This window comes from Equus quagga, chromosome 14, assembly GCF_021613505.1.
Source record: "Equus quagga isolate Etosha38 chromosome 14, UCLA_HA_Equagga_1.0, whole genome shotgun sequence".
Lineage (NCBI taxonomy): Eukaryota > Metazoa > Chordata > Mammalia > Perissodactyla > Equidae > Equus > Equus quagga.
In genome coordinates, this window is record NC_060280.1 from 25,579,489 (window position 1) to 25,594,745 (window position 15,257).

The window sequence follows — 15,257 nt, forward strand, 5'->3', positions numbered from 1 at the left end:
TCTATCTATGAATTTAATTCTATAGGAGTTGCATTAGTTTCCTATTGCTACCACAATAAATTATCACAAATTTAGAGGCTTAAACAAATTTATTTATTTAAGAAATTTATAATAAACTACTTATAGTTTTGTAGGTTAGAAATTCAAAACATAAGTCACATAGCTAACATCAAGATGTCAATAGGGTAGGATTCTTTTCTGGAAGCTTTAGAGGTGAATCTTTTTTCTTTACTTCTTCAGCTTCAGGAGGCTGCCCACATTCCTTGGCTCATGGACTCCTTCCATCTTCAAGGCTGGCAGTGGCTGGTGTCTTAGTCCCTTTGGATTGCTATACCAGAATACTATAAATTAGGAGGCTGATGAACAAGAGATTTATTTCTCATGATTCTAGGGGCTGGGAAGTCCAAGATCAAGGCACAAGAAGATTCAGTGTCTCCTGAGAACTCACATCCTGTTTCATAGATGACAGCCTTCTTACTGTGTCCTCACGTGACAAAAGGGGCCAGGGAACTCTGGCTTCTCCTTTAAAAAGGCATTAATTCCATTCATGAGGGCTCCACTTTTATGACCTAATCACCTCTTACAAGCCCCACCTCTAAATATCATCACATGGGGCATTGGATTTCAACATATGAATTTTGGACGGACACAAACATTGTCTTTAGCAGCTTGTCAAGTGTTTCTCACATTCTCCTACATTCTTTTCTGCTGCTCCTCATTTCCGCTTTTAAGGACCTTTATTATTACATTGAACCCACTTAGATAATCCGGAATAATCTGTTTTAAGGTCAGATGATTATAAACCCTAATTCTATCTGCAACCTAAATTCTCTTTTACCATGTAAAGTAGTACATTCACAGGTTCCTGAGGCTAGGATGTGGACATATTTGGGGGACTGTGATATTGTGATTTACAATAAGAAATATATATTTGGTCTTCATCCTCATTTCTAGCACAGAGCTCCCCAAACCTTTGGAAGTTTTTGTGATGGGAGCAATAAAGGCGTCTCTTATTATGTTAATGAGATGAGTTTCGGACCACACCCCAGGATGGGGGCTGGTTGTCAGGGGAATCAAATATGAATAGAAGGTTGGAACCTTCAGTCCCCTCCCCCTGATTTCCAGGGAGGGGAGAGAGGCGGAAGGTTGAGGCAATCACCAATGGCCAATGATTTAATCAACTGTGCCAGTGTAATGAAGCCTCCATAAAAACTCAAAGGACAGGGTTTGGAAAGCTTCCAGGTTTGCGAACCTGTGGAGTTTTGGGTAGAGTGGTGCGCTCAGAGAGGGCATGGAAGCTCTAAATCATTTCCCCATATATTGGCCTACACACCTCTTCTATCTGGCTGTTCCTGAGTCATATATATTATTTTATAATAAACTGGTGATCTAGTCAGTCAGTGGGTTTCCTGAGTTCTCAGAGCCACTCTAGCAAATTAATTGGACCCAAGACAAAGGTTGTGAGAACCTCTGATTTATAGCCAATCTGTCAGAAGTACAGGTAACAACCTGGACTTTCAGTTGGCATCCAGAGTTGCAGAGGGTCATTGGAACCTGCAATTTGTAGCCAGTAGATCAGAAGAGTGACTCAGGTCTCTTGAGGATTTGTGAGCTTGTTTTGCAGAAGAAAGAGAATGCCTTTGGGGAGGTTATGATCACCGGATGCCTGGCCCTCCACTGCCTTTGAAGCCCAGAAGTCAGATTGCCCCGGGGCTCATTGGAAGTGACAGTTTCTTTCTCTGAAGCTCCTCCTTCCAAGCTCCTTAGCTCTATAAAAACTCGGTGCGTTCTGTTCTTGGGGAGGCAGATTTGAGCAAACTCAGGCTCCCACCTACTTGTTTTGGCCAATTTGAGTAGATCTTTCTCTATCTCCAAGCACAGATGTCTCTTCAGTGTTTGACATGCTGTACATTGGGCAAGCAAACTTGAGATTAAGAGGTTTGATATCAGGATGTGGGGAAATCCCCCTTCCCCTACATTAGAGTTGGCTCCAGAACCTCATTAGGGGCCATTATTCTGTCTTAAAGATTTGTTTGTTTCTACTATACCTCACGTATAGTGTTTGTAGTGTTTTTCTCTTGTTGTGATATATATACATATATATATATGTATATGTATGTCTTAATGACAGGGATGCATTCTGAGAAATGTGTCCTTAGGAAATTTAATTGTTGTGTGAACATCAGAGTGCACTTACACAAACTTAGGTGCTCTAGCCTACTACACACCTAGGCTATATGGTACAAATCTTATGGGACACCATTGTGTATGTGCTTGATCACTGATTGAAACATCATTGTGTGGTGGATTTACAATGGAAATTCATTCTCAAAAATTCTGCTTTTGATATAATGTGTATCTTTCCAGGAAAAAATGATGTCTATTTTAGTATTTATTTGATTTTCCTTGATTTCTGGGGAACTTTCCAAATGTAACAATTTAAATTAATTTGTCGGCTTAGGATTTTTACTGGACTATAAATGGAGGTAAGAGACTTAGCTATAGTTCTAGATTGCATATTTAAATCTTGGCTTTACTACATAGTAACTCCATAACTTTGGGCATTTACTTAACTTCTCAATTATATAGTTCCCGCACAATATTGAAGTAAAGCCTCTTAATTTCATAATTTTGTTTTTTAAATTTTTTTCAGTTATAGAATTTCCATTTTAATCTTTCAAAAATGTTCCAATTTCTTTCTGAGCATTTCAATCTTATCTTTCATTTTCTTGAATGTGTTTAATCATAGTTATTTATAAAGATTTTTGAAAACTCTGTTATTGTATCCCCTATGTTTATTCTTCTGTTTTTCTTTCTTTGTTTGATGTTTATTTTTGTTTTATGTAACATCTATTTGCTTCTTTCCCTGCTTAGTTAGACTAATGCCGAATATTTTTTGTAAAATAAAGTAGAAATAATTTTAGGCCTAGGATAATGCTATCTAACGTTATTCCAGTTCAGAGGATTTATATTTTACTTCTAGCAGATGGCTATTGGGCCTAATAATCTCAGATATCCTTAATCAAATCATGATTTGAGATTATTTGAACATATATCAGTCACTCTGTGAATGTATCTATTTCTGATTCATCTTTACATGTGAGGAAGATACCTATGGGATCCCATCCCATAGTCTGGGTTGTTTCTAGGACCTTCCCAGTTCTAGTTCATTTTAATTCCGTAGTCCCTTTGTTCTATTTAGGGCTTTACTAAATTGGAAGACACTCATCCTCGTTGTTTATCTAAGCTCAGCTAGCCATCAGAGGGAGAGTCAGGGTTTCCTTGATCCTGTCCCTCTTGAGACTCCCTTAGGCCCTCTCTGTTCCCGTGGAAATTCCCACTGTCTCATCCTGAGCAACTTTTGTCCCTTAGGCCCACAGGTCCCTACTTCTTAATGCAACATTAGTAACTATGGTTCCCCCAGGCTTCCAGGGCCCCAATACAATCAGAAAAAAATGGCAAGCTTCTTTTATCACAGATGGATAAACTGATAACCTTCTATACCTCTTAGGAAACATCATCTTAAACTTGAGCACTTTATGAGCAAGAAGGCAAAGTAATGAAAGTTCATTAAGTCATGGGGAAACAGAAGCGGCATTGAGACTTGAATAAGTTTGTTGTGGGGTAGAACAGCAAAGTTGGGTGGGAAAACAATTGTCAATTTGTTAATGGAAAGAAGGGAAGAAAATGTGGGCCAAAGAAAAGAGATTGGCTTTGGGTAGTTGGAGATATGGGATTCTGGTTAGCTGAAAAGTGAGTGAATTTTGTAAGGGAAATAAAAGAGTGATCCGACAACTGGAGATGAGATGTGGTTGGCTATTGAAAGTAAACAGGCAGAGTATTTGAACAGAGTGTTGAGAAAGAGGCTTGAACTCTTATGTAATGGAAGGAAAGAATGTCTGTAGTTTGGTGAAGAAGGGTGACGACAACATGCTTTCAGGTCAGAAATGGTAAAGCTATGAGAGAGGCATCTGTGAGGTTTAAGCCTGGGAACAAAAAGTGAGGAGGAAGTGGCATGGGGGCAAAACCAAGTATAAATCTACCTCTCTTTTTTCATACATGAGGAAGAAGGATTTTATAAGTAATGGCAATGGATTTCCTTTTATTCTGAGAGCAATAGGAAGCAACCAGCACATTTGAAGCACAGGAATATCTTTACTTGCCCATGTCTTTTAGAATTCAGTATCTGCAATAAGGAAATTGATTTGAGCAGAATGGCAGATGAGAGGAAAGAATGAAGTGAGTCAAGAAGCTACTTAAATAGCATAGAAGAGAAATCGTGACAGTGGTAAAGAGCTGAAGTTAATAAATTAAAATACTTCAGACATAGAAACAAAAGTACGTGTTGATGAATTGGATAGGGGTAAAAAGATTTGAATAATTAAGGACAATACCTAGTTTTGACCAATGGTACGGCAAGAGTTACATTTATTACTATGGAAATATTAAGGCAGGTATCAAGAATTCATTTTTGGCCATGTGATGTTTGCTGTGCCTTTTGTATATGCAATCAAAGATATACAGTAGACTGTTGGATACACCAGTTTGAAGATCAGTAGAAAGGTCAAGGATGGGGATGCACAGTGAAGTTACCACTGTATAGGTAGTTTTTAAAGCTACATTATTAGATAAAATATCTTAGGAAAAGAGTGTAGTTATATAAAATAAATAAAAGAAGAAGTAACACCTGGGGTACTTATGACAACATTTAGAAATCTGGCAGTGGAAGAAAACCCAATGAAGATTTAAAAAAGAGAGAGAGAGAGAGAGTGAAAGATCCTCTAGTGAGATAGGAGGGAAAAAAAGGACGTGTGCTTTCAAAAATATGTGGGGAAAAGCATGTTCAAATGAGAAAATAGTAAACTTTTCACATGTTACTGAGAGTTGTATTATGATAAGGGCAGAGATTTTTTAGATTTGGTGACTTAGAGATCATTAATTAACTTGACTAGAGCTATTTCAGCTGCAGCTGGGTGTTGGGTAGGATGCCAGATTAAAAGGACATGAGGTGAGGTGAGGAAAAAGATTATGCACCCCATTGTGTTCTTGCAATCCTTTTTCACATAATTTTTAGAAAATTCCAATTGATTCACAGTCCTTGAAGGATGATATTATTCATTCACTTATTTTCAGGCCTTGTCTCTAGAATATGTACACATTCCTATGTCCAAATTTTAGTCTCTCAACTCTCACCACAGGAAGTTCACTTGTGTTTCACTGTGTTATAAGGTCACAAGCCAAAGGTCTAGCTTGGAAGTTTCTCCTCTCCACTTCTGCTTCACATGGGGCTCACTTCCTCTTCTCAAGGATGCTTCCATCTGCCATTGTAATTGAGTAGCTGCCATGATGTTAGAGGACCATCTCTGTCAGTTAAAAAAAGTCACAAAATGCAGCTGATTGTCTTCTTTCTTCCTAACCCTTTGTGGACCACCACAACTTCCTAAGGTGGCCTTCTTGTTGCAGATATTCTCACAACACTCCTCCCTTCACTCGCTTCTCTGACCAGCAAAAGCTTTTCCTTTCAAGACCTGCCTCCCTCAGTTTTATTCTAGGCTTATCTTTTTGGTGAAACACTACAGAAAAGTGAGAGGACAGCTCATGTTCAGTTAAAACTTGGAGGCATTTGCAGGAGAGGACAAGAATATTACTCACAGAAGCCTGGCGAAAATGCTCTGCAGTCCGAGTGAGAAGAATTATATCTACCACTCTAATTTCTAATTTGTGCTACTGGGTCATTTCAGTATAGAACTGAGGTTAGTTTCTGAACATAGAACGAAAATATTTCAGTAGAAGTTAATAGAAGCTTTAGAAGCAAGGGCTTGAATTCTAATCATAAGCTTTCTTTAGTTTGCTCACAGGCATTTCTGAACCTCAGACCATTCATATATCACACAGTCACTGTTGATCTCAGGTAGATATTTAGTGGTTCAAATATGATAAAAAAATATATAAATAATTTTAAGATGTCTAAAAGTACTTTTAGATACTAGGATATGATTATGACTAATGAATAAACTTAAGGAATTGGATAATAGTATCTGTTTTTTTAAACTATGTAGAGACCTCCATTAATAGCCAAATTTTCTTATGAAAGAATCATCGAGTCATGAGGAATAAGGGACAGATGGTTAAATGACAGGGGCTTTAGTAACAGACCTAGGATGTTGTACTGCTGTTGCAACAGGAGGAAAGCATGGCTGTAAAAGAATAGATTAGTAAAACACTGAGGTAATTAAGTATCTGAAGGAACTGATTTAGTTGATTGTTTTAATATCGCTGTGGTGTTAGGGACAGCACGTGATGCTAGGCATATGGCTAGAGCTTCAATCTCTGAGTATGCTTGTCACATAGCTGCAGAAGCTGGATAGGTGAGACATCCACTATTCTGGAAAATGTCCATCTAAATGAGCAGAGACCTGAAATTGATATTTAGTAAAGCTATTGTACGTATGTGACTTTGGGCAAAGCCTTTAAGTCTCTAAGCCTCGGTTTACTTATCTATAATGTGCCTTTCTTTGATGTCATTCAGTTATTTTAAGTTATAGATATGGGAAGTAAAACATAAAAATTCAAATTGTAAGTGGACTATGGTAAATATTTTCATATATTGTTTAATTTGATTATATACAGTATTGTGAGATATGGTTTATTCCCGTTGTAATTAAATACATTAAAACAATGAGCAAAGGAGCAAGAACAAGAAAGTCAAGAGAATGGCACCAGATTGTTGCAATTATAATGGGTCACTGTATCACAGTCTAGGGGTGGGCTAAGTTCAATCTAATACCCTGGGGATCATGTGGCTGATATTTTTATTGTGTCTGTCAGAGATGGCCCAATGCCGTGTCCACAGATGGGAGAATTCGAAATCCAGTTGTAAGTTTTAGTGACAACAAAAGGGAAGTTCCAGGATCAACAAGGTTGATACAGCTCACAAATCAATTGTATCCCTGGAACAAATTATAACATTCACTTAAGTAAAATTCTGGCTTCATTGCAGTGCAGGTACACGTAAATGAATCTTGGTGTAGAACGTGAAAGAGAAACCAAACTCCAGACACCTAAGATTTAGTAAATGAGGTAAGTGCTATTTACTCATGGATGGGTGCACTTCTGATTGCATAAATTTCTGATAAGAAATTTTGAGGGCTGATTTATCTACCTCTCTAATTACTAACCACACTCAGTGAATACGCAATGCTTTTTGAAGTATCTATACATATGCTGTGACATGACTCGATTAATCTTGTGGGTTTTCTCTATTGGAGCAAACTAATGCCAAGCATTTATTGACTGAGTTTTTTCTGACATTCATTCTAAAAGGTTTCCACCAAGATTCCTTAACAAATGTAAAAGAATTCTCGACATGGAGAGGTCAGGGTCTTGCAAAATATTCTTACTTAACATTATACACAAAAATAGTGGCAAGTAAATGATGAATCTAGAAGTACATAGAAACAAACAATCCTATCCAAATAGCAATAGAAAACAGGAGCATACTTTATAAACTTAGGGGAAGGAAAAGCAACTTATTAAGGACTCAGAACTCAGAATCGATAGGAAAAAAAAGTTGGCATATAACTATATAATAACCATAAACCATTTTGAGTCTTAAACAGTAATATATTAAAAGAAGTTAGCAATTCTGGATAATTTTTCAAAGTCATTCTCCAAATTGTACATATAATGTCTCTACAAAGCAGTAAGTGTTAAGAAAAAACTTAACAGAGAGACATGTTACTATCTTCTCAATATTTGTGTGTTTTTCTTCCTCCTAGGAGTCTACATATTTATGTGAGAAAATGGCCGCTTGGGACAGCCTCATGACAATCTCTAATGCCAGTATTCGACATTCTCCTTCATTCTACCTCACTGGAATTCCTGGCTATGAGAATCTTCATCACTTTATATCCATTCCCTTTTGTGCATTCTACCTGATTGGAATAGTGGGCAACTGCACAATTCTTCACATCATCCACACTGACAAGGGTCTCCACGAGCCCATGTACTACTTCCTGGCCATGCTGTCCTTCACTGACATAGGCATGTCCATCTCCACCCTGCCCACTGTACTGAAAATCTTATGGTTTGAGGCCAGAGAGATTGAAGTGAATGCTTGTGTAGCCCAGATGTATTTTATTCATACTTTTTCTCTGATGGAGTCAGCTGTGCTCCTAGCCATGGCTTTTGATCGGTATATTGCCATTTGCGATCCTTTGAGGTATTCCAGCAAACTTACCCCACAACGCATTATCTATATAGGAATCTTCATTGTAATCAGATGCTCCATTGTCCTCCCTGTTGTTCTTGCTCGTATTCCCACATTTTCCTTCTGTCACTCCCATGTTCTTTCCCACTCTTTCTGCTTGCATCAAGATGTCATTCGTTTGGCCTGTACTGACATCTCATTCAACATTTCGTATGACTTGTTTGTTGTTGCATTTTATTGGGGTATAGATTCTCTAGGAATATTTTTGTCTTATGCTTTTATCCTCCACTCTGTGCTAGGCATTGCATCCCAGGGAGGGAAGCTCAAAGCCCTCAATACGTGTGCCTCCCACATTTGTGCTGTGCTCATTCTGTACGTGCCAATGATAGGGCTCTCCTTAGCGCATCGCTTTGCAAAACACTCCTCCCCCATTATCCACATAACCATGGCCAATATTTACCTGTTAGTTCCACCAGTACTCAACCCAATTATTTATAGCATCAAGACAAAGCAGATTCGCCAAGGCTTCCTAAGGATATTATCAGCCAAAAGAGTTGGGCTTGCTCACACTTAGAAGGCATAAGATTCCCTATTATTTTGACCTTTGCATCAATTTTATTCATCCTGAAGATAACCTGTTCAGAACTTCTTGTATACATTTGGTGCATAATAGTTCCATGATATTTCACAAATTCAACTTGTCCCTTCAAGAAAAAATTTGCAATTTTTTGTATCATTATTTCTTAGCTTTAAAGTACCTCAAAATCCTAGTGCCAGGATGTTCAGAGAGAGGAAATTTATTTCATTCAAGTAATTTATGGAGATATTTTCCACTCAGGTTTGAAGAGAAGTCCAATTTTTCATATTAAAACTAAGACTTAGAGAAGTTAGTTACTATTCAAAAGTGACAGAAATAATATGTAGCAGAGTTGGCACTGGTAACTTAGCACATTTTATTTCCATTTAGGCAAAGTAGATCTCATTCTCCAGACTTTGAGCCAAATCATAATTAAATGGATGCTTGATTTTAGAGATGGGATAACTGAAAAGATTGCATATCTGTGTTTCCTTTACTTCTATTAGAGTCAATTTCAGAAAAAGCTTGGGCAACAAATGCAAAGAATTAGTTTTCTCTCATGGAGAAAACTCACAAGACAAATCAAGACTTCATACCAAAGGGTCTGTATACTCATCCTGAAATGGGGTAAAAAAATATATACCAAAATCCCTTGGTTAGTGGCAAGCAAACGGCAAGCAATAGGATATATTGGAGTATATAAGGACGCCATTTGGTGTAAACCTAATTCTACTTGACCTTGTTTTTCCAAAAGGGCCTCATATGGCCATTGAGCATGCATTGTATATCTGCTTTAAGCATTTGCTATGTCCCTAAGACAAGAAAGATAAAGGTGCAAATTCCCCCACATTGGCGTTTCCTTGAGGATGAACATCTCTCCCTAGGTTAGCAATCGATGCTGCGCTCACCCTGTGACCACCCAGCTGGAGACAACACATGGGCTACCTGCTGTGTCTGCTGAGACAGCAGACCTACTACCTGCTGTGTCCATCAATCGCTGTGCCAAAAGAGCAATCGTGTGACTATTGTAAAAGTGACATTTCAATCATATGTGATGCATGCTCTTTCATGCTATAGAACCCCACTGTACATTTCACTTCTTTAGTGCTCTTCCTTTCTTGGAGAAGGAAGGCCCTGGGCTGAACTAGTCCTCAGATCTGGCTCATAATAAACTCACCCCAGTGTTCATTTATAGATTGGTTATGGATTATTTTCACCAAATTAGTGTATACTTCTATTAGGCAGAATATTTCATGTGCAGAACTTTAAACAAATTAGAGCAAGAGAGATGCCAAAATGTCACCACGAACTGTGACTGCCCACAAGTCTTACTATCTAACACGATTCCCTAGGAAATAAGGGGAAAAGAACAAACTAATTTTCAATACTCAAGCTTCTTAAAGTTTACATTCTAATGGGAGAATTGAAATGGGTCTGGGATAATTAGAGGGTTCAAAGAGAACCCAAACTAATTATTTTTGTACAACACTATTTTAAATCACACCCTCCCTCCCGTAAAAAACGCTGCTTACCTTGGTTAAATAACAGGAAGCTGAAAAATGTACACAAACACATCTTATAGAATATTATGGCTAGGATAACCTGAAAAGAATGAAGAATATAGAAAACAATGAAAAGAATTAAAAACCATAATAACTATGATTTATGAAAATCATTTAAGGAGTAAACTTATCTCAAAAAACAGAATAAAGAAATAGACAACAAACTTTTCGGTTCCAAATGAATTTAAAAGAGCAAAAATCAAGACCAGCCTGGTGGTGTAGTGGTTAAGTTCACACACTCTGCTTTGGTGTCCCAGGGTTTGCCAGTTCAGATCTTGGGCACAGACCTAGCACCATTATAAGCCATGCTGCAGCAGGTGTCCCACATATAAAATAAAGGAAGATGGGCACAGATGTTAGCTCAGGGCCAATCTTCCTCCAAAAAACCAAAAAAGTATCAAAACTCTATGAAAATATACTTTAAACATGGAATGAGATAGGAAAGTAGAATTATAGTAAAAGAGTCCAGTTAGTGCTAGAGAATAAACCAAAAAGAATAAATAAATACATTCAGTTATGGCTTATAGATGACAAAGACATTATTTCTTCCATTCTGACTATGTGGTCTCATTTTCCACAACAGTCCAAGCTCCAGGGCAAATCATAGGTGGTTCCCATGTACTTTGCTCTATGTGCATTGCCACTTAAGGAATTTATTCAACTTTTCTTTGTAAAAGAGACCTCTTATCTCCTTCTTTTCTGAGCTGATTTTCTCCCTGTCTTCTCCTTACCCTTCTTCAGTCCCAGTTTTTTCTCATTGTCACATATAGAAAAATGAAGTCTACAAAGACTTATCTGAAGCATTCTGTCTTACACTTGGGCAACTGGCTTCTTTGTGGTGACTCCTCATTTTGGGGGGAGAAAAAGGACTTTTGGCCTGATTAACCAAAAAATGGGCATGAGGCTTCTTGCAAGAAAACAATGAAGAAAAGATTACGTATAGTAAACTTCAACATGTAATAAACTTACAGATAATGATAGCAACGATGATGAACACAGAAACAGAGAGAGAATGGGACAGAGAGAAGTGTACATGTAAGTGAAGTAGACATTTCTGCTTTGCATTAATTAAGGTTCTGTCAGTAAACAGATGCCATGCTCAAACTGGACAATGAGAATTTGATAAGGGGGTCAGGAGCCATTGAAAATATGTGGGCAGGATTTAGGAAAACCAAGAAGGAAGAATACATATTTACATATGTGTATATTCCAGTTGGGAGTTTGCTGCCATCACTAGGCCTGAAGTGGCAAAGGAAAAAGAATTTACTAGAACTCAGAAAGGGCAACATGTGGAGAAGGACACTTGTTGAGAGATGCAGCCACCATGAGGAAGCCCAAATGAAGGCTTGGTGGGGAGTCCGGGGAGTAAACATCCCAACTTTATGTTCTTCTGTATTTCTGTTCCCTGTCAAGGAAGGTTTGACCAAGTCAAACCAGAAGCCAGAGAGCAAAAGGACCTGTTGATGCAATCCATTATGGTCAGCACACAGAGCAAGGTAGATGTGGAAAATAGACTAAGCTTGCCCTTCTTCCAGAAGACACTCTGATTTTCATATTTTTATCCACTCTCGGGTTTTGTGGTCTAGGTAGTGCTCTATCCACACCTCTTAATGTGGATATTTGCCCATCACATTCTCCCCATCCTAGTGAATCATTTAAAATTGAGCTTATGACCTAAGGTTTCTCAAAGAATTGACAGTGGCGAAATAGTTTTCTTTTTAAATTTCCTTTCTTTGTATACCTGAGAAATATATAGACCATATGACAAAAGAGTATGGTTGCATTGACTAATGATAATCCTCTAAGTTTGGGATCCTTGATCATATCAAACTTAGATGACGTCAAGGTGATTTAAACTAATATTGTAGGAATTAAGGTATAAGGAGAATTCTGAGGCATTCAGTGCCAGTGAAGACAGTAAGTTCAAAACATTTCCCTGGTAATTTCATAAGGAGACCTCTGAAGATGGAGTTGTGAGGGTCTTTCTAGTGGTAAGGTACAAATAGCCTCTTGTTTTCATAGACTATCAGTGGATGGTGAATTTGTGTAGTAATGGAGTCAATTTTCTTCATGAGAATTACTACTTCTATTAAGGTCACCAATTCCTAAAAAAAGCCAATTCTCAATTGAATGTATTAAACATAAGTGTATGAATATTGGTAAGTTATAACATGTAAGCAATAAACAATATCTGAGCTGAGTGAATGGATGATAGAGTCGTTAGGTGTTATAATTAAACCAATATTGCAGAGATCAAAACCAGAGTTGGAAAAATTAACAGCTGACTATATTATTTAAAGCAATTTCTGTACTAAATAGGACTGAAATTACAAATGGAGCTTCCACCCTGATGAGAGATTTTTTATCATTTAGTAGTCCACATGCCAACCCTGCTGCATGGCTCAGTCAATATTACACATCTAGAAGTCAGCATTGTCGACAGGTAGGGAATTTCATTCATTGAGTAAAAGCTTTGATTTATAATCAGATCAAATGCATCTAATCTGTTTTACGAGGAAGAACTCTACAGCACAGTGAAGAAAGCATCACTCTAGAGAAACAAATCTGAGTGATAAAATTGCCTTTTTTGTATGATTTTTTTAACAGAGTTTATTTTTTAGAGCCATTTTAGTTTCACAGCAATACTGAGTGGAAGGTATAGAGATTTTCCATATACATACTCCGTATTATATGGTTTTGAGGGAGGCAAATCTCATAACTGAGTCTCATTTTTATCCAGTGTATAATAATAGAACTGAACCAGAGTCACTTCCAGCTCTTACCTTATAGACTCTATGTCCCTCTACAGTTTAAGTCCTTAATAAATCTTTGTCATTGGCTACACAATGTCTAAAATTTTTTAAAACCCTATCACATTCTGGATACAAACTAATATTTCGTCTTCTGTTTCACTACATCATTTGTTCCAGACGTTGAGGCAATACATGTTTGAGAATCTTTACAGCCTTCTTGCCCCTGTGTTCCCAGACTGCAATGTTCTACTGCAATCTGAGTGGTGTGTGGGAAGGACCATAAACTGCAATGGTGGCACTGACAGGGTTACATGCACAGTCCTGCCTTTATCCTGGGTCCTCATCTCTCTAAGGACTGGAGGAAGATTTATTAACTCATCCTTCTGGCTCTGAGCATTAAAACCATCTCCTATCACAAGAGGAGCTGTTCTACCAAGTACGTGAAAACTGGGAAAGAGAGGAAGATGGACACCCAAAATGTGAGAAGGAAAACCAGGAGACTGGTTCAAGAAGGGATAGGTTTTCACTCCATCACAGGAGATAATTTTCACCAAAATATCTTTACTGTTCATGTCCATGCTTGTAGGATTCTAGCCAGACTCAGACCTTTCATATAGGCCTTGCCGAAGATTCATTGTAGGCGGTCTCTTCTCCATCCATGGGTGTGATACTTATCACAGGGTGGAGGACTATTTTTTCAGATGTGACAGAAGGGGAATTCCAGAATAAGATTGGGGTTACACTAGACAAGCTTCCAATCTCTTCCAATCCCAAGTATCAGTGAACATTTAATTACAGCTCAGAGGTCTAAACTCTGCATTGTAAGTCCTCCAGACTTTTGAGTTTATAAACTCACTCCACAAACTCTATTCCCATCCTCTGAGGAATGGTGGAAGACATTGCAAAGCCGAGTGAATGAGTTTGAAATTATAGGATCAAGAACAGCAGTAGCTGGACAGTCAAAATGAACCAGTGTTACAATATGAAGTGTTTTGATATGATCAGCAGACCAGAAACCAATGACTATATGGAATATAGTGAATATTTATATGTGCTAACTTCAGGATACTAACGTGGCTGCTCAGATTCCTAGCTCACTGAAATTCCGAAGATATCATTCCTTTTGTTGGTGAGACTTCCCATTTTACCCTGGACTCAGGCTTTTTTTTTTTTTTTCCCACCCAAAATTGGCACTGAATAAAATGAAAGATATATACACAGGGTCATTGTACTTATCAGAGGAATTTTGGGGTCAGAGAAAAAGATTAAGAGGCCATTCACATCTCAGGCTATACTGAATCTTCACTGGGTGAAAAGAAGATGAAACTGATAAAATTCACTTCCCACCCTCAGCTTACTTAGGTCACTTTTGTGAAATGACCACACATGTTTTCTTCTATGGAGGATATTCCATAGTCTCTCCATATCTTCTTTCCTCCTTTATACTTGAAAGAATTATTATTGTTGTTGTCATCATCATTGTCATCTTCATCATCACCATCATCTTCACTGTTATTTTATGGTCATTATATCTAAGGCTCTATGCTAAGTACTTTACCCACAATGTTTACTTTAATCCTTAGTATAATCCTGTCAAATTGTTGTTATCTTCAGTTTACAGAGGAGGCAACTTTGGTACAGAGAGGAATAAGTCATTTGTCTAAAATTAAAAAGACAGCAAGCATTGGAACTAGAATATAACCTAGGTCAATATGAGAGCAGAATCAGAAAAACAGAGTCTGAACAAGGGAGATGATGGATAACTGTCTCCTTAAAACTTGAAGCTAAAGCCATTGAAATGACTGAAGGTGCTTCAGACTGGTCTCCAGATCAGAAATCTTCCAGTTTTCAATTAAACGTCATATTTACTCCTTCTTGGCAGTAGGTTTGAGAGGTTATAAAATCCGAGAAATGGTCTGAACTGACCAAGCAGTGAGGTGGAAAGAAGGCAGATTTCAAGTTTGGATTATGGATGAGAACTTCAAAAAGAATCAACAAAAGAAACAGATGATGTTAGAAATTCTGGGTATTGAAGGTAATAATGAGTCGAAGTGTAGAAAGAAGGGTGAAGTAGACAAGCAGGAATTTTGGGGAGGCAATAAGTCAGGCCGATTGAGGAAAATAGCAGGGCCATAATTATCAGTTCATATAGTGTA

General features: G+C 37.8%; 1 protein-coding gene across 1 annotated transcript; it reads left to right on the forward strand.

Moving 5' to 3' along the window:
• The first annotated feature begins 7,823 nt into the window (after nt 1–7,823).
• Nucleotides 7,824–8,783, forward strand: LOC124225521 (olfactory receptor 51G1-like). The gene has a single exon (XM_046638207.1). It carries the CDS (start codon nt 7,824–7,826, stop codon nt 8,781–8,783), a length of 960 nt encoding a protein of 319 aa, XP_046494163.1.
• Nucleotides 8,784–15,257: the final 6,474 nt, after the last annotated feature.

Excerpts from the sequence above, each read along its gene's own strand:
- LOC124225521 (XM_046638207.1), top strand. The coding sequence starts at position 7,824 with ATGACAATCTCTAATGCCAGTATTCGACATTCTCCTTCATTCTACCTC.